Below are 23,634 nucleotides of genomic sequence, written 5' to 3'. Positions count from 1 at the left end.
TGGGGAAGTAGGATAAGGAATAGGGCCAATTATTTTGGCTTGGGGGGCAACTTGGCACAGAGGAGAATGATGCTGTTTGGGGTCAGAGGACCTTGGGTCCTCATCCTAGGTTATCTCCTTCCTCCTGGTGTGACCCAGGGAAAGTCACTTCCTCTGTCTAGAGCTCAGTTCCTCATCTGCAATATGAGGGGGTTGTCCTAGATGGCCTCTAAGGTCCACAAATAAATCTTTTAGTAAGGAGCAGAGATGAAATATCTATTCAAAGGAAAAATTTAAGGGAAATCATGAATGCCTTTTTCACTGAGATTGATGGGGGATAGCATGAGAACTTCCAAACATTGCAAAGACCCCTCAGCCAGGCAGACAAAATGCTTCTTTTAAAATAAATTACTGATCATGTTTTTGTTTTTTTTTTTACATCAGGAAAATTTCTCCCAGTATCACCTCTGCTCTCCTAGAGAGCCATTCTCTATAACATATTCTTTAAGAAAGAGAAAGACAGAGATAGATGCGAGAGGGGAGAGAGAGAGAGAAAGAGGGAGAAAGAGGGGAGGGGAGAGAGCGTGAGAGTGTGTGTCAGGAGAAAGAGAGAGGAAGAGGGAGAAGGAGATCGAGATCAGCAAAGTAGGCCAATATATCACAAAAGTCTGAACATATGTGCAGTATACCAAACTGGCGAACATATCAGTTAATCATTCAACATTTATTAAGCACTTACTAATTGCTAGGGATACAAAAAAGAGGCAAAAGATAGCCCCTGCCCTCAAGAAGCTTACAATCTAATGACCTCTGACTTCTATAAAGAGATGGGATCGGGTAGGGAATAATTTCTCTTATCTCTTTTTTTTGAGATGTTTGTTCTTTATAATTTTGCAGCATTCAGTTTTGACTTTTCATGTATGTGTGGCTATTTCCATTTCCATTGTTGTGGTCATTAAATGTTATTTTCGTGCTTCCAATTCCTTTATCCTGTATGTTATTTTTTCATGTTCTCTATATTCATCATATTTGTTGTTCTTTGTAGAACAATAATATTCCTTTGTATGCATGCACAATTTGTTTAGCCATCCCATAGTCAATGGACATTTACTTTGTTTCCAATTCTTTGCTATTCACAAAAAGTGCCATTTTCAATATTTTGGTGTATATGGGAATATTTTTCATATTAATAGCCTTCTTGGCTTATTAATAAGCCTATGAATAGCATCTCTGAGTCAAAGGACATGGCAAGATTTTTAAAACCCTCACTTTCCATCTTAGAATCAATATTGTATATTGGTTCCAAGACAGAAGAGTGGTAAGGGCTAGGCAATGGGAATTGAGTGACTTGCCTAGGTTACACAGCTAGGAAGCATCTGAGGTCAGATTTGAACCTAGGACCTTATTTCTAGGCCCAGCTCTTAATCCACTGAGCCACCCAGTTGCCCCCTTTTAATTACTTTCTTAACATAATTCTGGATTACTTTCTAGAATGGTTGTACTGATTCACAGTTCCACCAATAATGCACCAGTGTGTCTATCTTTTCACAAACTTATCAACATTATCAATTTATATTATTCTGTTAATATCTTAATATCACTTAGATACCATACCCTTATCTGAGGAATATATTTTTCCTCATTGATCAGTTTTTCTTCATACACCTGATATACTAATTTTGTGCAGAAGCTTTTCAGGTTATCTTCTTTTGTAATTGCTGCTATTCTTTGTATGGTTAAGAATACTCCACCTACTTATGGCTGAGAAGTTGATAACATGATTCTCTTCTAATTCTTTTTAATAGTATGGTCTTTAATATTAAGATCATGTATTTGTTTAGAATGTATAGGATAAAGTGTTGGTCTAACAAAATGCTTATTGAATAGGGCAGGCTACTGAGGAATGTTAGCTAGATATGTAGCAATTCAGTATCATATTTTGGTTGTTCAGTCATGTTTGACTCTTTGTGAACCCCTTTGGGGTATTCTTGGCAAAGATCCTGGTGTGGTTTTGCCCTTTTCCTCTCCAACTCATTTTATAGATGAGGAAACCGAGGCAAACAGGGTTCAGTGACTTGCCCAGGATTACCTAGCCAGTATGTGTCTAAGGCTAAATTTGAATTCAGGAAGATGAGACTTCTTGGCATCAGGAAGCACTATTAAGCCCAGTGCCCTAACCACTGCTCCACCCAGCTGCCCCAATTCAGTACCATTCAATAACACAGAAACATTAAGCACCCACTATGTGTACTGCACGGAAAATTGAATAAGACTTGAAATGGAAATCAGGGACCAAAGATTTCTGTCTCCAAAGTATTTCTCAGTTAGTATGAAAGCAGGAATTTTGTCCTAAAACCATTTGACCTCATGTACACCTTGTGCCCAGACTATGAACCATTGACTCCTGCAGCAGCTTACTGTTTGACTTTAGGGCAATTATTTCTCCTCTCTGGGCCTCACAGTCCCCATCTCTAAGATGAGGTAATTGAACTGCACAGTTCTGACATTTTCCAATCTGAATTTTGTAGTTCCCAGCCCCGACTCAACATTAGCCATTCTTGAATGACAGAAAAGCTCCAGAGAGGTTCAGCCACAGTACTAGGAGTGGGAAGAGATGGAAATGGGGTCACCTAGCATACTGGTAATCTGTGGAGGAGAGCAAACTGTCACTTGCATTTTCTTTTCTTTTTTTAAGTCCTTACCTTCTGTCTTAGAATCTATACTGAATATCTGTTCTAAGGGAGAAGAATGGTAAGGGCTGGGTTATTGGTGGTAAGTGACTTGTCCAGGGTCACAAAGCTAAGAAGTGTCTGAGGCTAGATTTTAACCCAGGATTGCTGATCTCTAGGCCTGGCTTTCTATTCACTAAACCACCTTGCTGTGCCTGTCAGCTGCATTTTCAAGCATACTACCTTAATGGCAAAAGATTTTACTCCTCACTGTTCCCCAACTAAGACAAAGAGAACCCTTCTTTTCTCCTTCCTCTGCTTTATAGATTTAATGAGTCACAGCAGATGTTTTTTAAGAAACCTCTGGTTTCTTACCATTTCTTGACACCCTCTGGGTTTGGATGAGTAAGTAAAACCATTTACTAAAATAGCTCCTGCTAGAACCAATGGCACAGCATTGACCCTAAGAATCCACAAGCTTCCTCCCCATCCCCAGAAAGCCTGACCAAGATCTTGCAAGCTAAAGCTTTATAGCCATGCTCTTAAAAGGGCTCTTTCCCAAAGTCTCATCTAGCAATTGGATCTGGTGTGGATCTGGTGTAGAGTCAGGAAGACTTAGATTCAAATACTGTCTCCTATCTAATGGCCTCAGTTTCTTCATCTGTAAAATGAACTGGAGGAGGAAATGGTAAACTGCTCCAATATCTTTGCCAAGAAAACTCTTCAGCGAGATCCTAAAGAGTCAGATATGACCGAAAAACCTCTAAACCCTAACACCGGGTCCAGTGCTCTATCCACTGTGCTACCCAGTTATTTTTTCCCCCACATCTTTTCTTACTTCCCAGTGTAATAGAGTGATACTTCTGAGGGTGTATTTGATTGATATCCTAGATGACTAATGGATCAAGATTTTACCTACCCTCCTCTCTCAATGCCTCCCATTTCCTCCCCTCTTCTGAAGCCTCAGCTTCCCCTCCCCCTTTCCCTTCAAGTCACTCAGGGTAAACTATGAGATTTCAGAGGAAACCCTCTTTCTCTTAATTTCTCAAGTGTAAGGGGTTGACTTGGGGAGATAGGACAAGGATAGAGGATGAGGTAAGAGGGATGGGGGTTTCCCTATTCTCTAAAATGAGTGTTAGGAGGATATTGGGGAAATGGCAATCAGTCACTAGCAGGGACAGTCAGAGTTTGGAGGACAAATATTTTTCTTCTTTCTTCGTTTAACCATCTGGGTAAATATCAGTCAGTCAGCAAAAGCTTCAGGGTCTTCACCATCAGCCACAAACAGCTAAAACTTAGTTCATCAGTTTCTCCCCCAGATCCAGAAGCCAAAAGGGTCTCTCAGCCTAGGTCAGAAGTAAGTTCAGCTCAGTTCAGCTGCTGACTTGGCTCCAACTGGAATGTTACCTTTTGATTGACAGATCTTCTGTCCTCAGCTTTCTGCCTTGCATGCATGTAAATTCTCTCTTGCATGCATGCATGCATGCCTTGCAAATTCTCTCTTACACATCAGAAACCACATTTATCCCCTGCCATGGAACACTCCCTTATAGCAAAGAGAAATACTTAACAAAACAAAGATGAACATCAAATAAGCCTACCTGTATATGCAACATTCTGAATCAGAAGTCACAGTCTCTGTATGAAGAGAAGAGAATTCAGCTTGAATTAAGCCTGGCTATTCTAGTGAGTTGAATTTATGCTATATTCTGGTGCTATTTTCTTTTACATTATTGTGGTCACTGGGTGTATTGTTCTTGGTTCTTCATTTTGCATCATTTTGTACAGTTCTTCCCAGATTTCTCTGAATTTCTCAGATGGTTTTCTATAATGCAATAATACCCCATTGTAGTCATCTACTAATCTGTTCAATCATACTCCACTTTGTTCCTCTTTTTTTCTGCCATTAAATGTGCTATTAATATTTTGACATCTATGGGAACTTTCCCCTCTGACTGCCCTCTTTGGGTGGGTCTATATATGTATAGTGTAACAGTTAAATTGGTTTCTCTACTAAAAGTATTATATTTTTAGAAGTTTATTAAAGATTATTAGAAATCAAGGAAATAGGAAAATATAAAATAAGAAAAAGCATGTGCCTAGGGCACATAGCCCATTCAATTTCACTTACTACATCTTGAGAGACTAGTGTGCTTAGAAGCAGAAGCAGAGGGAGAGAGAGCAAGTCCATGGTACAGTCAGTTTAAATACAAATTTTGTTCTCGGCCCAGGTTGGGATTTTGGTGAGATTATAGGGAATTCTGGGAACTGCCAAGGACTTCTGGGGATTGAAGTCTGGGGTTCAAATCTCTATTTTTACAATAGGAGAGAGTTGTTACATATATATATATGTATATATATATATATATGTATGTTACATATATATATATGTAACTTCTCTCCTTCCTCAAATATGGGATCCATAATGTAAGCTCTTTGAGGACAGGGACTAGTTCCTTCTTGTCTTTGTATCTCAGGATCCAGCACAGAGTTGTAAGAATTAAAATGGATTTTGGTCAAATTAGGAGTTATAAAAAGTTGTGGTTGCCATTTTTAATAATTAAAAATTCAACTATGAGTATGTTAGTAGCTTTAGTAGCTTTATTACAGCAAAGTAGAGATAGTAAAGAAAGGGAAATGTAAGTAGGAGATAGAAAATATTGCCTAGCTAAATACCCCAAGTCCGAGTCTGAGTGCCTCCAGACCATGAGTGTGAATCCAAATGTGAATCTCACCAACCCATGAGAATGTCTCCAGTCAAGTATATCACCAAACCGAAAAGATTGACACTGAAGAGTCTGAGCCACAAGTCTCCAACACAGAATCTTCCTCCCTTTAGCCTGAGTCACCAACACCAAAATCCTAATCTGAATGTCCACCAGGATCCAAATTCTGAATCAGGAAGTCAAAATCAGAAGCCGAATCCAAAATAAGAATCCGAAATCAGAGTGCCTGACTTCCTGTTGGGTCTCACCTTATAAGCACTTTTCTCCACCCAACAGTTCTCCCACAGTCACATCTTAGGAACCAATCATAGTTCCTTAATTTGTCTAGCACTGCCCAGGGAAGGCAGTGCTTGTGGGATTCACTTCCTGTGTTTGAGGGTATGAACTTCCTTTTCTAGTAAAAGGTTCTTTAAGTGCCTGATTAAGTGTGAAAGGAGGGACACTTCAAGTTCTTGATTGATTAAGTTATAATAACAAAGGGAGTTAAAAATTCTCTTTCACAGAGTAAAAGTTTAATAAATGCTTGTTGAATCAATGTGTACCATTTAATTATCAGAGTTGCAAGATGGGACAGGCTCCTAATGCACCTCTGACCTTTGGAAGATGCACACCAGTAGTAGCCTCCCTGTGTGAGTGTCCTCCTGTCCAGGCAGTCATCCCCACCCCAGCAAGGGAGGGCAATAGTGGCTAAATAGTCTTCATTTTTCTGGTTAGAGAAATGTGGTTCCCAAGCTTTAAAAAGGCTTCCCCAAGTCCCCAGGGACAGAGGCCAGGCTGTCTATAGAATCCCTTCATCCTGCCTTGTTTGATATTTGTGTTATAAAGTGCCTCTAAAATCAGCAGGAATTTTAATTTGTGCTTCACATCTCAAAGCTGGGACAAAATGATCAGGGCTGACTGGCAGAATTATCCATCTTGTCAGATTTCTCCCTAGTCATTACTGAAATAGCTCCCCATTGGCTGCTAGATGGCACTGTAGGACACAAAGTACTGGACTCACAAAGACCCAAATTCAAATCCAACCTTAGCTACTTTTTTTTTTTTTAAACCCTTACCTTCCGTCTTGGAGTCAATACTGTGTATTGGCTCCAAGGCAGAAGAGTGGTAAGGGCTAGGCAATGGGGGTCAAGTGACTTGCCCAGGGTCACACAGTTGGTCAACCTTAGCTACTTACCAGCAATTTGATCTTGCCCAAGTTCCAGAAGTTGTCTCAGTTTTCTCAACTGAAACATGGTAATTAAAATGGCACTTACATCCGAGGGTGGTTGTGAGGATTAAATAGTCAATTAAATGTAATTAATTCATTAAAAGTTTTTAAAAATCAAATTTAAATTTATGACACCCTTAGGGCCATGCCCAGGCATGCTTGTTCTTCTCCCTTTCCCCAAGGCTTGTTGCTCCACTCATGTCATGAGAATTTGGATCTTTTTATTGTGAGTTACGGTTGCCATTCTGGAAATGGCAAATGTGGCAGACCAGTGTTGACATCTGTCACATTAATTGCCTGGAAAGGTCAGCAGTGGTGCGTTTTGCGTTTATGCAGCTAAAACTGGTCTCAGTTGCCTGGCTAATGTTAATTTTTCTTTAATCCTCCTCTCTAATGCTCTCTCTTTCCTCAAACTACTGTACCTTGTATTTACTCATCCAAGTCTGCATTAGATCCCTCTGGTAGAATGTCACCTGCCTGAGGGCAACGATTCTTTCATTTTTGACTCTGTACAATACCTTGCATACACTGGGTGTCCCCGAAATGTTTGTTGCATCCATCTGATGCTCACAAGAGATGTTTTCTCATCGAGTCTCACCATTGACCAAATATTTTGGTTAATGTCGAGTTTAGCCATCGTAGCTCTAATACATCACCCAGTCTTAGCTTTGCTAAACCAGATATTCAGTTTGTCTGTTCCAGGGTCATATTAAAAAGAGCTTGAAATAGCCACTCTTACAGCATGGCACGAGGATTCTACTAGGCACAAAGGCTGCTCTTCAACACTCCATTAGCATTTATCTTTGGCATCTAGAAAGTCGGTGGGAGTTAGGCTCACGTCACAACAGCAAAATCAGATCCATGAAGCGAAAAGAATTAAACTCAGTGACTTGCCTCCTGAAGACAGATTTAATCTGGAGAGAATTGCTGGAGCAAGTGTTTGGCATTTTATTCATTATTGTTCCCCCCCAGGAAGGCAGAGCCTGGAAATCTACATTAAAAAAAAAAAAAGCTAACTAAACTATAAAGGAATGAGTTCTGGTCTGGGAATCAGGAAACCTGGGTCCTGATTTCCAGTTCTACAATTAAGTAGCCCTGTGATCTTGAGCAGGTAAATCAGTTTCTTCCGTTGGGTCTCAATTTTCTATTCTGTGGAAAAAAAAAAGGGATTCAATTACATCAGGGTTCTTTACCTGTAGTCTGTAAATGTGTTGTTTGTTTTATTTATTTTTTAAACCCTTAGGTTCCATCTTGGATTGATTCTAAGGTAGAAGAGTGGTCAGTTAAGCAATGGGAGTTAAGAGACTTGCCCAGGGTCACATAGCTAGGAAGTATCTGGGGTCAAATTTGAACCCAGGATCTCTCATCTGGCTCTCAATCCCCTGAGCTACTTAACTGTCCCTTGTGAATGTGTTTTAAAAACATTTTTTGATGGAATTCAGTATTTGTCATTTTATTATGATGAATATATACAAACAATATTTAATTATTCAAAAATAATTTAATAAGACAATTATTTAATGGTATAACAATGTCAATACAATGGGTTTTCTTTGTAATCTTATGTGTTTTATTTTGTGCATTTAAAAACATTATCTTGGGGAAAGCCTGGTGGATAAAGTACCAGACCTGGAGTCTGGAGGATCTAGGTTCAAATTTGGCTTCAGACACTTCTTAGCTGTGTGACCCTGGGCAAGTCATTGAAGCCTTGACTGCCTAGCCCTTGCTGCTCTTCTGTTTTAGAATTGATACTAATCTAACAACTAAAATAAAATAAAAATAAAATATGCTTGTCAATCCAGGAGGGAGGAGGAAAGGGGGGAGGGAGACAACAAGAATCATGTAACAATGGAAAAATGAAAAGATATACAAAATTTTTAAATAAGTTTAAAAAAGAATAATATATAATAATAATTTATATTATATTATAAATATAAATCAATAAAAGGTAAGGGTTTAAAAATAATAAAAACATTATCTTGAGAAGGTGTCTATGACACAAAAGAAATCCTCGGTTAGATGGTTTCTGTGGTACCTTCGAGTTTTAACATCTTAAATACAATATTTATATTGCTATAATATAATAATATAATAATATAATAAATATAATATAATATAATATAATATAAATATATTATTCTAATTTCAGTATAATGAAGTTTTCTTTGTAATCCTGTGTGTTTCATTTTATGCATTTAAAATTATTAGCCTGAGGAGTCCGTGTCATCAAAGCACTCTTGGCTCTTATGATCCCTAAAGGACTTTCCAGCTCTAACATTGTTCGATTTTGTCTTTGTGACCCAGATCGGAGAAACGGGTCTAGTGGATAAAGTCAGGCAGGAAGACACGGGCTCAAGCCCAGCCGGGGCAAGTCAGGGTATGGCTCTGGTCCAGTCACCGGTCTCTGGGCCCCAGGGGACTTTCTCAAATCCTAAAAATTGCAGAATACTGGCCAATCGGGCCCAGGGAGGTTTCCTAACGGGGCTGGACTGGAGGGGGAGGGGCGCGGGAGGGTGAAAGTTGTGGTTGAATTCTGAACTGTTGGTGCTGTCCACTGCTGCTGCTCCTCAGTCCTGAAGCGCGTCCCATCCGCTTATTGGGAAGGGCGGCAGTCCGGAGCTTAGACGGCCAATGGTGGGCTCAGTCCACGGCCCATGGGAACTTCCCTTTGGGTTACTCAGTCCTGGGCCCGCTTTCCCCTTTCAAGCTGCGTTGCATCTGGCCATCTGCTCCCTTATCGGAAAAGAGTGCGGCCACAATGAGAGTTAATCAATATCTCGCCCCCTACCCCAAGCTAATGGGCATGTGATCTAAACCTAAAGAGCGGCGTTATTGTAAATGAGGGGAGCGTAGCCTGGTTGACCCAGCAGGTCTATGGAGAAGGGAAGAATCGAAGACCACACCAGAGATAGACAGACAACAAGACTAGGTGTGAGATGAATAACTTGGATTATATTAAATTTAAAAGGTTTGGCTATTGAAGTTCCCTTGTGGAGCTGCATCTCCTTGAGGGCAGGGACTGCTTTATTTTTGTCTTTGGATGCCACCGTGCTGCTACGTGGCAGGAGCCCAGACTGCGCCAAACATTCTGAAAAGTACCATAGGTAGGCCGCCAGCTCCCTTCCGCCCGCCCCCCACCCCCATGCCCTCAGGCTGGGCTGAGCCCGGGTATTCGGCGAGCAGAGACGGTGAGACCCCAGGAGGAGCGACTCTGTGGTAAAGCGCCATTCACCACATCCGCTGCCCCAGCCCGCCCCACCCTGCGAACTACACTCGGCATTTTCCTTCCCCTGCTGCACTCGCTCCGGTGCCCTGCCTGATTAATCTGCCCCAGCCACTGCCAGGCAGGACCTTTCCCCTCTCCTTTCTTTCCCTTCTCCCCGTTTCTCTCCCTCTCTATATGTTCCTCACTCTCTTCTCACCCCCTTCTCTCCCCTCCTTCCCCTCTCCCCTTTTCTCTTTTCCTCCCCTCCCCTCCCCTCTTCCCTTCTCCTCTCTTTTTATCTCCTTTCTTTTCTTTTCCACAGACTGTCACTATTCTGTCAAATAATGGTCCACATAAAACAACTGGAAGGGACCTGAGAGACCAATTAATTTTACTCCATTTTACAGAGGCTGATGCCAATTGACTTGCATACTCCCTCCCCCCCCCCCTTTCTCTCTCCTTTCTTTCCTCCACCTTTCCCCTCCCCTTCCCTTTTCTCCCTCTCCTTCAACCCTTCTCCCTCTCTCCCTCTCCTTCCCTCCCTCTCCTTCCTTCCATCCCTCTTTTCCTCCCTTCCTCTTTCCCTCCCCCTCTCCTTCCCTCCCTCTCTCTGTCTATTTCCCTCTATCCCCTTTTCCCTTCCTCTCTCCCTTCCCCTTTCCCTTCCTTTCATGTATAAGAGGACATCGGTTCGAATCCAGGTGGATTCTGTCAGTGCTCTTCTTCAGTGCAACCATAGCTCAGTTAAAGATCCCATTGGCTGGAGGAGGAAGGAATAAAAGCATTTCCATTAATCATAATTGCTTCAAGGCACCCCTGGGAGATCTGCAATTGCTCCCTGTTGCCCTCTGTGGCCACAACCTGGTTGTTTTGCTCAGGGTAGCTTTTGGCCTTTAGTGTTACAAGATACCCAGATTTTTATTAGCTCTTAATGATCCCTGAACACAATCTGTTCAGGAGTCAGACCAACCCTCATCACCTCTCTCCCCCAAGACTGTCACTATTCTGCCAAATGGTGGCTCATAAACCCATAAATCAACAACTGGAAGAAACCTCAGAGGCCAACTAATTCAACTCCATTTAACAGAGGAGAAAACCTAGGCTGATGCAGTATGACTTGCTTTTATTTTTTTAATCCTTACCTTCTGTCTTAGAATTGATACTAAATATTGGTTCCAAGGCAGAAGAGCAGTAAACCTTAGGCAATTAGAGTGAAGTGATTTTCCCAGGGCCATACAGCTAGGAAGTGTCTAAAGCCACCTTTGAACCCAGACTCTCCCATCTCTAGGCCTGGTTCCCAATCCACTGAGCTACCTAGCTGCCTCTGCCTGCATGACTTGGTCATGGTCACAAAGGGAGTAAGGATCAGAGGCAAGATTTGAACCAAGGACCTCTGTCTCCCAAGCAAGGCTCTCTCCACCATACCATATTGCTTCTTGTGGCCTGCGCTCTCCCTTGCCTAGTTGCCTGGTTTCTGCCCAGCTGGCAGGGTAGGGGTCTCTGGAAGAGATGAGTGAGACACAGGTACCAACTCATTGTCCAAATGTATGCTTATGAGACCTCTGCTGGGCTTTCTCTGCTTCAGGGTGCTCCTTTGACTCTTTCCTGATTGGCTCCCATGCCACTGTTCACAGAGTGAATTCCACGCCTTCTTTTCATTCCTCAAGCCACCTCCACCACCCCAAGCATCTTCCTTCTCAGCAGAATCCCTCACCCCTGAAAAAATGGAAGGCTTCCATCTCCTTCCCAACTCCAACTGAAACCATTCCAATATCATTCCTCTCTCCAGATTCCAGGGAAATTGTGTCCCTTCCTCTTGCCACCATCAACCTCTCTACTGAGCTCCAGTCCCACATCACCATATTGGATTTCTCCAATTGGAAGTTCCATAAGTATTTCTATTAAAAACATTTTTTAAAAACCCTCACCTTCCATCTTGGAATCAATATTGTGTATTGGTCCCAAGACAGAAGAGTGGTAAGGGCTAGGCAAGTGACTTGCCCAGGATCACACAGCTAGGAAGTATCTAAGGTAAAATTTGAACCCAGGATCTCCTGTCTCTATACCTGGTTCTCCATCCACTGAGTCAAATAGCTGTCCCCTCCATAAGTATTTCTAATATACCTAAAATAGAACTCACCGTCTTTCCCTCAAACTCTTCCTCTTTTCCTAATTTTTGTCTTTTACAGGTTCAAAACCTCATCCTTTGACTCTTCACTCTCCCTCCTTCCTTCGGTCCCTCCAAATTCAATCAGTTGCCAGGCCTTTTCTCCCTCCATAATATCTCTGGAATCTATTTCCTTTCTACTCATGAACCCCTCCAGTTCTGTACCATAATCTCTTGCTGGGAACTATGGGAACTGCCTAATTGGTCTTGCCTCCTCTTCCTTTCCCCTCTGTCCATTCTGCCTTTAAGACACCCCAGCCAGATGACCCTGGGACAAGTCACTAAACCTCTATGGTCTCAGTTTCCTCATCTGTAAAAATGGGGGAACTAGCCTTTGAGGTCCTTTCCAAATCCAAGCCCAGAGTCTTTTTACCTGTGTAGGTCAAGTACCCTTTCCCCCTGCACTTTATATTCTTAGAGAGTTTGCTCCAGATTGGATGATTTGCCTAGGATCATCCAGCCAGTATGAGTCAGAGGCAAGACTTGAACCTGAGGGCTAAGGCCAGCTCTCCTTTCACAATTTTATTCCCATGATTATTTGTGTAAAAGCTGCATTTCTAGCTTTAGTTGAACTCCTTCTGCTACCCACCTGGCTTCTGGCCATCTCCCTTCCTTCCCTCTGCAAGGAGGCAAAGTGTAACTAGGAGAGGCAAAGAATATATGTTTACTAGAGAAAGGCCTTTATTTTCTGAACCTGTCTTTAAAATGGGAATAATACTTGTATAGTAATACAATATTATATAATATACTATAAATAGAAATATATAAACATATATAATATATAAATATAAAATATAACAAACACATAAATAATAAATACATGACAAATAGAAATATAATAGAAATACAATATAATAAATATAAATAAACATATCATTTAATGATTATTGTATTCCCTACTTCATAGAGTTTGGTGAGGAAAGTGCTTTGAAAAATTGCAGTCAAAGGGGCATCTAGGTAGCACAGTGGATAGAGTGCCAGATCTGGAGTCAGGAGAACTTGAGTTCAAATGTGGCCTCAGACACTTCCTACCTCTGTGACCCTGGACAAGTCACTTGGCCCCTGTTGCCTAGCCCTTGCTGCTCTTCTGCCATAGAACCCATAAGAAGATAAGAGTTTCAAAAGAAAATTAAATCGTCCAGGCATGGGGGCTGAGTTTTGCAGAGGCACGGAGGTGGAAGATGACAGTGTTGCCTGTAAGGAACAACAATTCTCATACTTGGCTGGAGAACAGATTTCGAGAGTGGGTCTAAAGATGTCAATCAGAATGGGAGAGGAGCCTGCGATCAGGAAATAGAGAACTTGAAATGGCCAACGAGGTATATTTAGTAACAGAAAGACTACAGGAAGTTTCTTGAGCTATTACTATTAACCTAAGGCAAATGAGATTAGGAAGGTAAATTGCCTGTGTTTGTTTTTGTTTCTTAAAACGCTGGGCAAACGAGCTAAAGGATTATATATCCTGTTTTAGACGATTCGAATCACTGGGTCTTTTAAATGGTATGGATAAGTGGGAGGCCAGTGTGTTTTGTCTCGTGTGTTTTTCCTTTTGTAACAGCAGAATTAGGGAGACTAGATCAAAGTCCTGTTTCTGACCCAGACTCGGCAGTCAGACGGACACCACAGATAAGTTATTTATCGTCGCGGCGCCCCTAAACACCTCTTTAAAGGCTGTACCTAGGCGAAGGGCAATTAGGTCTCTCAGTGGTTAGAGAGCCAGCTCTGGAAAAGTGAGGTCTCAAATGTGACCTCGGACCGTCCTGGCTGTGAGATCCTGGGCAAGTCACTTAACTCCCACTGTCTAGCCCTTAGCGCTCTTCTGCCTTGAAACCAACACACAATATTGACTTTAAGGTAGAAGGTAAGAATTTTTTTTAATAGATTATACTTAGTAAAGCAGGTGCTAGTCTGCCCTAGTGGAGGGAATTTTATCACGGGGAATTCCTTACACAACTGAAACCAGAACCGGCCTCCTCTCTTCCTTCTGCCCAAATAAAAAGCTAAGTTCTGCTCGAACTGGGGATCTTAGCAGTCCCTCACATTTAGTTACAGAGTAGAAAATCGAGGCTCCCCAGAAAGGGAGCTAGGGGCGGGGCAGGGCCGGAGGGTAAAGTCCCAGGAGGTCTCCAGCCTGCCTGGCCAGCAGGCGCTCGCATTCCTCCCGTCCTCAGGAATTCCGCAGATGCAGGTAACTGCAAAAATAACCAGGCGTGGCTTTCTCCGCAGAGCGAAGGAACATCTCCTGGGAACTAACTGCAGGCGCCCAGAGTGAGATTTGGCTGAGGGCGGCTTGACAAATAGGTACAGAGTTGGGGGGTGGAGCCTCGGGGGCGGGGCCGTCTATTAACTTTCCAGTGCAGTTCTCGGGCTACTGGGCCAACCCTCAAGCTCCACCCTTGGGGCGATCTCCGGGCCTGTTAAGCCCCGCCTCCGCCCAGTAGAGGGAGGAGGTGGGGTTCCCCAGGCCCTACCTGAGGCTGGGTGGCCCACCTGCGCCCCGCGGCGTCCAGCGCTTAGTTTGCGCCGGTAGCGCTCCCGGTCCCCCAGCTGCGTGGCCTCCCTCCTCGTAGTGCCCGGAGGCCACGCCCCTTTCGAATCCTCACTCCCGGGCGCTCTGTGATGTCACAGAAGCTTTGATACAAAGAAACCTTCGGCCCACGCGGGTCGCCCCAGCAACCGGAGAGGGTGGGGGCGGGGCCGAGGCCGCCGGCGTCGCCGCCTTCAACTGTTGCGGAAAGGACTGAGAGGAGTAAAAGGAGGAGGAGGGGGAGGGAGAAGCTAGGAAGATTGTTCCCGGCTGGACGCGCGGCATCCTTCTCGTTCTCTCGGCACTGCTTGTGCTATCTCCTGCCTCCGGGACTGCGGAATGCGCTCGCTCCCAGCTCTTTCGAGCCAGGTAAGGCAGCCCGGTGCTGGGCTTGGGGTGATTGGAGTGGGGAGGACGGTGCTGGCCGAGTGCCGCAGGGGGCTACACGGAGGGGGGGGGGGGTGGCGAGGGCTGCGGGGGGCGAGAAGTTCCCTGGTTCTCTTGCAACTTCTCCGCAGCCTGGCATCGCTGGGGGGAAGTTGTTTCCTTCCTTCTCTCTCCAGTCCCGGCCTGTGCTAGCTGCCCTGGGGAGGCCGGAGACACAGTCCGGCCCCAGCTGGCCGGAGGTCAGATTACCTAGCTCCGAGCTCGCCCAGGTGCTGGGAGCGGGATAGCCCAGAGCTTGCCCGGGCTGGGCCAAGCTGTTCTACGCGCCCCCGCTGGATTTCTTTCAGGGGTGGGAAGAGGAGAGTACGACCCCCCCCCCAGTCTTCACGCCGCCACCCCCTTGTGCGGGGCAGCACCGAGGAAGAGGCATCCCGGGGGGACGGCAAGTACCTGGCCGAGGTTCTCCGGGGAGAATGTGTTTCGGGGAGTAGGACAAACCCTCGGGGGCTTCTCCCTCCCCCCAACTCCCGCGGAATAGCCTCCCAGAGTACGGGTCCTCGAAAAGAGGAACGTTTTCCCTAAGAGCGGAGGGGTGATCTAACCGGAGCCGACTCCCATCGCCCCTCACCCAGACAGACTTGGGGTTTGGGAAGAGAGAACTCGAAAACCTTCGACACTTCCCCTCGTCCCCCTGCGTCCCCTATTCACCTGCTAGCTAAGTTGCTCTGAGCCACAGTAAAGAGCGGTCATTTATCTGCGGAATGGCTGGGTAAATGTCGAATGAATGATTGTGTATTGACCGATGTGGAGCGTTTTGCCCCTAATCGCCCACGTCTTTAAATTTGTCTATTTTTGCGTCCTATTAAACGCCTACTGTATGCAAGTCAGCCATAGGCTGGAGACTTTATTCTTTTTTTTTTAGGGGGGTGGGTCTACAACCTGTGTTTTCTTTGGAATAAAGTAGGAGGGCAATTGGCTTTTTTTTTTTCCCTGCGGGGGGTTGGGGGTTGGACTGAAATGAAATAACTTGTTCAGGGTCAAGAGTTAGGGCTACGGAACTAAGTCTATCTTCTCCATTCCCACTCTGCTGTACGAGTACAACCCATAAAGCTGCTGCCAGCCCAGTAGGAATTAATATCCTCGTGAGGGGTGGAGGCGGGGAGAGAAGTATAAAGACATTTACATAGACAAGTAAACATTGTATACCTAGGGAAGGAGAGATCTCTCACTATGAGAGGGAGAGAAAGTCTTCCTGTAGGGGTTGGCAGCTTAAGTGAGAAGGTATCTTTCTATTAATACTGTAGCAACCTCTTTCCACTCTTTGGGTGCTCTGAAACCGGCAGATTCCCTGCGGCAGCATCCCACTCCTCCCTCCTTCCACGGAGATGGCCAGAAAGGAGAAGAGACTTGATTGACCCTGTCATAGGCTTCCAAATCTCTAGGGACACTTTTTGTTCGTCTCTTGGTATTTCTGATCTGGCTCTGGATATTAGCAGACCTGTGTTCCTGGCCAGCTTCTCTGACCTTGAGTAATCCGCCCAGACTGTGAGATGTTTTTGTTCTAAGTTTCAAAGTAGATAGTATGTAAGAACATGTTGTAAATGCAGCGATAGGGACAAGCAAAATGCTGTTATTTCTCAGAGTTGGCAGACGGCTTTATTCTAAGGCTACTTCGTTAGCTGGGGGGGGGGGGCTGGGTAAAAGCTTGGACCCCCCACTTTTCCCATCTGTAAAATGGGGCAAAAAATGCTCTCACCACCTGCTCTGATGGTTGAGAGGAGTAGCTCTCTGAAGTGTGAGAGGAGGAATGGTAGTTGTTGTCTAGAAAGTGCTTTCCAGTGTTACATAACTTGGGGAGAAGGTTGGGAGAGTCTCAGCAGCTCACCAAAAGACAGCCCCCCACCTGCACCCTGTGCTTCTGAGCTGGATTTCCCTCCACAGCTGTTCCAACTCAAGAGAAAGTCATCCCCTCCAAGTTACTTAACGTCAGTATCATATTTTCCTGGGGAAAAGGAACTACACTACCTCCTTGGCCTCTGTTCAGTTATGACCTTCTCTGGATAAGATAACTTGGGTGACCAAATTTCCAGTCTGGCCCCGATTATCCAGGTACCAAGCACCTATTACCAAGCACTCAGCTTTGTGGCATGGACTGGGCAAGTTGGACATAGGACAGGATTGTGGACTTCTAAGGAAGATCTTAAAGGCCGACTAGTCCAAGCTTCTCTTTTTACATAGGAGAAAACTGAGATCTGGAGAAGCTTCCTTTTTATTTATTTATTTTTTAAGTAGGTCCTTGGGGCAACCAGGTGTCACAGTGGATAGAGCTCCAGGACTGCCATTGGGAGGACCTGGGCTCAAATCTAGCCCCAGGTGCTTCCTAGCTCTAGGACCCCTGGGCAAGTCACTTACTCTCACTTGTCTAGCCCAAGGGCTTTTATCTTTCTTGTAGTTATGTTTTAGAGAGCTTGGGGTTTTGCCTTCTACTTTCATTACTAAGTGTTTTGGATTGGGTTGTTTTTTGGAAGAATATAAATATATTTATATATAAATATATATAAAAATATAAATATTTATATTGTAGAATATAATGTATTATAGAATATATAGAAAATATAAATATATTATAGCATATATTATAGAAAATATAGAAAAACAAATATATTATATTACATATAGAATATATATAGAAAAATATAAATATATTTATATTATGGTATATAATGTATTATAAAAATATAAATATATTGTAGTATATAATAGAAAATATAGAAAAATATATTATAGTACATAATAGAGAAATATATATCAAAAATATATAGGAAAATATAAATATGTTTATATTAGAGTATATAATCTATTATAGAAAATATAAATATATTATAGTATATAATATATTATAGAAAATATATATAGGAAAATATAGATTAAATAAACATATTTTAATGTCTATAGATCTATATATCTATTGAAATATTTATATCTCTCTAGTCCCCAAAACATGCCTTAGAATTGTTACTAGGACAAAAATTAAGGGTTTGGGGTGAGGGGAAGGATCCTTCCCTATAAGTCCCCCGGCCAAGCTGTGTGGCATTAAACACTGGAATTTTCATGGAAGAAAATCTTTATCATCCCCTGTGCCCTCCTGTTCTCTCTTCTGCAAGGCTTTGTCCCACGGTGTGTTTGCTTAGATCCTGCAAGACCTGTGACCTCTGGCTCCTTCCTTTTCCCAGAGCCGTTAATCTTTTTGGAGACCAAAGCAGACTTGGGGGCTGGGGCCTCAGGGCAGATCACTGGGCTCCCTCTTACTTGGGTTGTCTGGAGATTTGACATTTCCCCTACAAAAAGAAGCAGGTGATTGCTCCCTGTCTGGCTGCTTAGAAAGCTGGGATCCTTCGATCCTAAAAAAAGAGATTTTGTTCCTTGGCTGTTGAGGAGCCCTGGATCCCATTTATTGGCGATTGCTGGGGGGGAGAACTTTTCAAACCTGTTTTGCTGACTGGGTTTCAGTAGAATGGTTTCCTTTGTCATCATGTAGGTTATGTTTAGAAAAACCTGATTGTGAGAAGAGGTCTGGGGAGTTCACCAGACTGTCAGTGCGCAGAAAAGGTTGTGAGCCTCTGTCTGGGGGTGTCTCCGGTTATCACACGGGATAGGGCAACATTTCAAAAACTCACTTTCAGAAACAAGTGAAGGGGGAGTGGGAGAGCTGACAGGTTCATCAGGGAAATGAAATAACAGACAAGAAGCTTCCTCCCCCAAAACTGGGATTCTCACCTTGGCTTCTACACAGTCTAGGAAAGCCAGTGGGCCAAAATATTGTGCTTCCTTCATGTGAGAACCTGTCTCCTGGGAGCACTGTTAGGAGGCTTCTTGGTTTTCAGAAACAACAATAACAGCATTGGATCTGGGGTTGAAAGGCTTGAGTTTGAATCCCACTTATCACCCGTGTGACCAAGTCACTTGGCCTTGGTTTCCTCATCTGTAAAATGAGGGAGTCAGACTAGATAATTTTCAAGTTTGTTTTTATCTCTGCGAGGTCCTGTAGCAGATATAGGTGAAATAGAGGAGAGAGTCTGCAGTTTTGCCCATTAATTCCTTCTACATCCATCACTGTATTTTGGGTTGGATTTGGGGGGACAGGATGTAAATATCTGTAATTATATAGAAAGAAATTAAACATGGAAATAAACAAAATAAATTAATTTAATTTAATTATATAGAAACTAACTAAAATTTTTAATTTGTTTACAATATAGACAGATCTGTATAGATATCTATAGATATATCTGTAGATTTATCTGTATCTATCTAGTCCCCAAAGTCCTTAATAACTTAAAAAACAACACTGGTTTTGGAACATCCTTTCTCCCATATTTATTTGTATTTCTCCCTTTCAGAAGGTGAGCACTTAGAGAAAAGAGACCGTCTCATTTTTTTTCTTTGCATTCTCAACTCCTGACACATGGTAGGTGTTTTAAAAATACTTGAATAGGGTCAGGTGAGTTGTTCAGGCAGGAGGACTGAGTTCAAATGTGGCTTCGGACACTTCCTAGGCAAGTCACTTAACTCCAGTTGCCTAGCCCTGACCAGTCTTTTGTTTTAGAGCTGATACTAAGACTGAAGATAAGGGTTTAAAAAGAAAAATAAATACTTGAATGGAAATCCTTTGTGACTGGGGATTGTTTCATTCTTTGTGCTTACCTGGCACTGGGCTTGGAATATAATAGACGCTTGTTGATAAAATATCCATTGATTGATTGATGGTTGGGTTGACTCAAAATCCAGCAAGGAGTATTGGACCATAGAGAAGCATCCATCTAGATGAGTTCTAGATTGGTGCCCCAGCATGTGCTCCATTTTTCACTATAGTAAAAGTGGAAAGCCTAAAAGAGTTCTGGGCATGGTTTAGCCTAAATAAATCAATGAAAATTCCTTAGAGGCTGAAGGGTGTCAGGCAATTGCCCTCTACTCCTAGATGCAGTGGGCAATGTGTCTAGAGAGCCTGACTCTGAAAGACTTGAGTTCAAGTCCTGTCTGATGCATTTTGATTGTGTGACCCTAGGCAAGTCCCTTTACCTTTCGGTTGTTGTCTGTGCAGTCTCCATTCCAGGACCTTTTTTTTTTGTATGTGTTGAGGGCTCTTTTGACAGTCTGGTGAAGCCTCTGGACCCTTCTCAGTATAATTTTAAGTTCCATCAAATAAAATGCCTAGGGTTAAAAATGAAATCAATTCTATTGAAATAAAGGTGTAAATCTCCTCTTCCCCCCCAAATCACAGACCTCCTTAAATTTACCTACCAACTTCTGGTTAAGAATCCCTCTAAGGGGAAGCTGGGTAGCTCAGTAGATAGTCAGGCCTGGAGACAGGAAATACTGGGTTCAAAAAAATCCGGCTTCAGACACTTCTAGCTGTGTGACCCTGGGCAAGTCACTTAACCCCTATTGCCTAGCTCTTACTGCTCTTCTGCCTTGGAACCAATATACAGAATTGATTCTAAGACATATGGTAAGGGTTTAAAACAAAAAAGAAGAAGAAGAAGAATCCCTCTAAGCCTAAAAGTTTTTGGAAAGTTGTCAGCCTGCTTTTGTAGATGGCGTTTCCACACCTGGACGTCTGGTCTAGGAGTCCCTATCCAAACCACTTTGCCAGATCACATAAAGCAGAATGCAGTGTAGCTTCTGTGGAGGTGTGTGAGACTTTGGAACTTTTTTTGGAGGTGAAGTTTGATTTTCTGTGATGAGATGCTTAAGGGTGAAAAACTACTCCAGGTCCCTGGCTACGTGCCCTCTGGCTCTTAATCTCTCCAGTGTAATCCCTCTTCCCTTGGGATCCCTCATTTCCTCCCAGATCACCCCCTGCCACATGCATGGGGATGCTCCTGATCCCCCCAACTGGTCCTGCCTCCCCCTCCTCATCCTCATCACAATTTGCCTTTTACTTCTTTTATATACACTTATATGCGCACAGGTTATCTGTCCTGATGGAGTACAGACCCTCCATGATTTCATTGGGACTAGCACTGAGCTAGGCTTAGACCTAGCAAATGATTAAGAGAAATGCTTGTTGATGAATTGATCTTGTCAATGAATTGAGCTGGGCCCTGCTGGCTTTTGATTTTGATCCATGGTGGTCATTGGAATTGACTCAAAATTACTTCCCTCCAATCACTAGAGATCTTACAGGGGGATTTTACTCATTTTTGTGTCCTAGACTTCTGGAAATCTGCTGAAGCCTTTGGGTCCCCTTCTCAGAGTAATGTGCTTATTAAATTCATAACATTAAATACATAGAATTACAAAGGAAACACATTCTATCAAAATTATTGCTTCTATTAACTATTATTGATTCCATCAAAATTATTAAAACTTTAAAAAAAAATCAGGGACCCCAGGTTAAGGGCCCTTGTTTAAGATGATATTAATAGGGACAGTTGGATGGCTTAGTGGATACCAAGTCAGGTGGTCCAGGGGTCCCTTAATTCCAATTGTCTATCCCCTATTGCTCTTTTTTTAAAAAACCCTTACTTTCTATCTTGGTTCTAAGGCAGAAGAGTGGTAAGGGCTAGGCAATGGGGATCAAGTGACTTGCCCAGGGTCACACAACTAGGAAGTATCTGAGATCAAATTTGAACCCAGGACCTCCCATCTCTAGACCTGGCTCTCAATCTGAGTTACTCAGCTGCTCCCCCCTCCCCTCCCATTGCTCTTCTGCCTTAGGACTAATACTTAGTTATAAGGCAGAAGGTTGAGTTGTTTTTTTGTTTTTTTAGCAAATAAAAAAAAGCCAACCATTGATTTAAACAAATGTTTACTGTGTGCCAGATCCTTTGCTAAGGTTGGAATTACCAAAAAAGGGTACAACCCCTGACCTCAGGAAGCTCTCATTTTGTGGGGGAGATAACATGGGAACAGCCAGTTGCACACAGGAGAGATACAGGATATTTATATGATGGTCATAGAGTATGAGATAATCAGGATTTGAACCCATCCCCCTGGTGGCTCCCAAGCAGAGTGGTGACAGGTTGTTCCAGTCCTCTCCCTGGGGCCATATTCCATCCTGGGCTCATATTTTTGTGAAATTCTCATGACTAATTCAGCATAATTGAAGAGGCCTGTTTTAATTAGAGTCCAACCCTTATTTATGACACCTGTGTCATAGGAGAGACACTGCTTGCTCCCTCTCCCACTCCCTCCCTCTTGTCTCTCTCTCTGTCTCTCCCTCTCTATCTATCTCTATCTCTCCCTCCTCCCTCTCTCTGACTTGGGTAATGGGTTAAGTGACTTACTCAGGGTCACACAGCTAGGATGTATCTGAGGTCAGATTGGAATCCAGGACCTCTAGTCCCTGGCCTGGCACTCTGTCCACTGAGCTACCTTGGCTGCCCTCTCTATGGAACATCTGTAGGTAGGAGGGACTGAGCTTGGGCTTAGGTGAGAGAAGAATCCTATTAGATACCTGCTAGAGAACACACTCAGGGCTACCCATCTCATCAGCTCTCCATTTCATTCCTGGCTCCTCTTTCCCAAGGATAAACGCCCCCCCCCCCCCCCCCATAGATTCCAGCCTTGGAAGCAGAACAGGCAGAGGGATGTGTTTTCTGTCCTCCACGTTCTTGCCCAGCTGCCCCGTGCAGACCGTGTCTTTTCTCCTGCGTAGTCACTGTTTTGAATGATCACAACGACAAGATCAGCGTTCCTGACAGCAAAATTTTCTGGCATAAAAACATATTTGCTTATTAAGATTGTTCTGTGTTGATGCTTTTTAAAAAGGCAACAATTCTTGTCCCTCCGTGAATGGCCCTCTTCTCCGAGACAACTAAGAATCCCGAAATCAAACAAGTGCCGGGAGTCAGGGAAAGGGGGAGGCGCCTTCCACCCTGAGGCACCGCGGTGGCCCCATCAGAATTCCAAAGTCCTTTCAGTGCTGTTTCCTCTTCCCTAGTTCCCGGGTTCTCCCAGCTCTGTTACTAGCTCTGCATCAGTTCATTCAGATCTTCCTTTTTTCCTTCTTCCTTCCCAGGGAGGTGAGCCTTCCATCACCTTCTCATACCACCGCTCTACGGGTGACTCAAGTGATGGGCGCCCGGGACTGACAGGGAGAGACCTTGCCCGCTGGCTGCCCTTGCCCTCCTTGGGCTGTTACCCGGCAGTGGGATGATGGGGCTAAAAGGTGTAGAGCAGTGGGGGACGTTGGGCTCGGATCCCGATTTTGTTTCCAGAATTTGGCAGACCAGTTCACAGCTCCACCAAGCGCCGAATCCCCTGGTGGAGCTTCTCCAGCGTTGCCCATTGTCTCTGCCCTGCCTTTCTGGTGGGAGGCGATTTCTGTGGTTCTTTGGAGAAACCGCTGGGCCAAATGGCGTGTGTGTGTGTGTGTGTGTGTGTGTGTGTGTGTGTGTGTGTGTGTGTGTGTGTGTGTGTGTGTGTGTGCTATACTGAAACATGGATCTCTTTTATATCCATATGCATAGTGATATATCTATTGATAAGTATAGAAATAGAAAACTATATCTAAACACTTATAGATATTTCTATAAACATTTAATATCCACATATCTATAATATAAAGCTATATCTAAATACAGTTATAAATATATTGATACATATACACATGTAATATAAATCTATAAATATTTAACTATACTATAATGCTAAATACATAGTTATAGATAAATCTTTAAATAAAAATTTCAATAAACATAGAAAATATGTAATATAAGGCTATATGTAAATACAGTTATAAATATATTGATAAATGTAGAAA

General features: G+C 43.3%; 1 protein-coding gene and 1 long non-coding RNA gene across 4 annotated transcripts in view; one reads left to right on the top strand and one right to left on the bottom strand.

Moving 5' to 3' along the window:
• Positions 1 to 23,634, top strand: part of RAB11FIP4 (RAB11 family interacting protein 4) — a 203,814-nt gene that overhangs the window by 114,190 nt on the left and 65,990 nt on the right. The window contains exon 1 of one of the 2 annotated variants that reach the window (XM_007485572.3): positions 14,639 to 14,849. The exons of the other annotated variant lie outside the window; for it this stretch is intronic. Coding sequence (XP_007485634.1) covers positions 14,820 to 14,849 — 30 coding nt within the window. The 5' untranslated portion in view covers positions 14,639 to 14,819. Of the gene's footprint in view, positions 1 to 14,638; positions 14,850 to 23,634 lie in introns of those variants that run through there. 2 annotated transcript variants of the gene reach the window in all.
• On the bottom strand, positions 13,959 to 14,529 carry LOC130457534 (uncharacterized). 2 transcript variants are annotated; one of them, XR_008916823.1, is made up of 2 exons: positions 14,425 to 14,529; positions 13,959 to 14,145 (listed from the first exon to the last, which is right to left on the bottom strand). It is a non-coding gene; the product is annotated as an uncharacterized LOC130457534 (long non-coding RNA). The 2 variants fall into 2 exon arrangements; XR_008916824.1 differs by having other exon boundaries at positions 14,444 to 14,515.

This window comes from Monodelphis domestica, chromosome 2 (assembly GCF_027887165.1).
Source record: "Monodelphis domestica isolate mMonDom1 chromosome 2, mMonDom1.pri, whole genome shotgun sequence".
NCBI classification, from domain to species: Eukaryota; Metazoa; Chordata; class Mammalia; order Didelphimorphia; family Didelphidae; genus Monodelphis; species Monodelphis domestica.
Note: the sequence above shows the minus strand (reverse complement) of the source record. Positions and strands in the feature narration are given on the sequence as shown.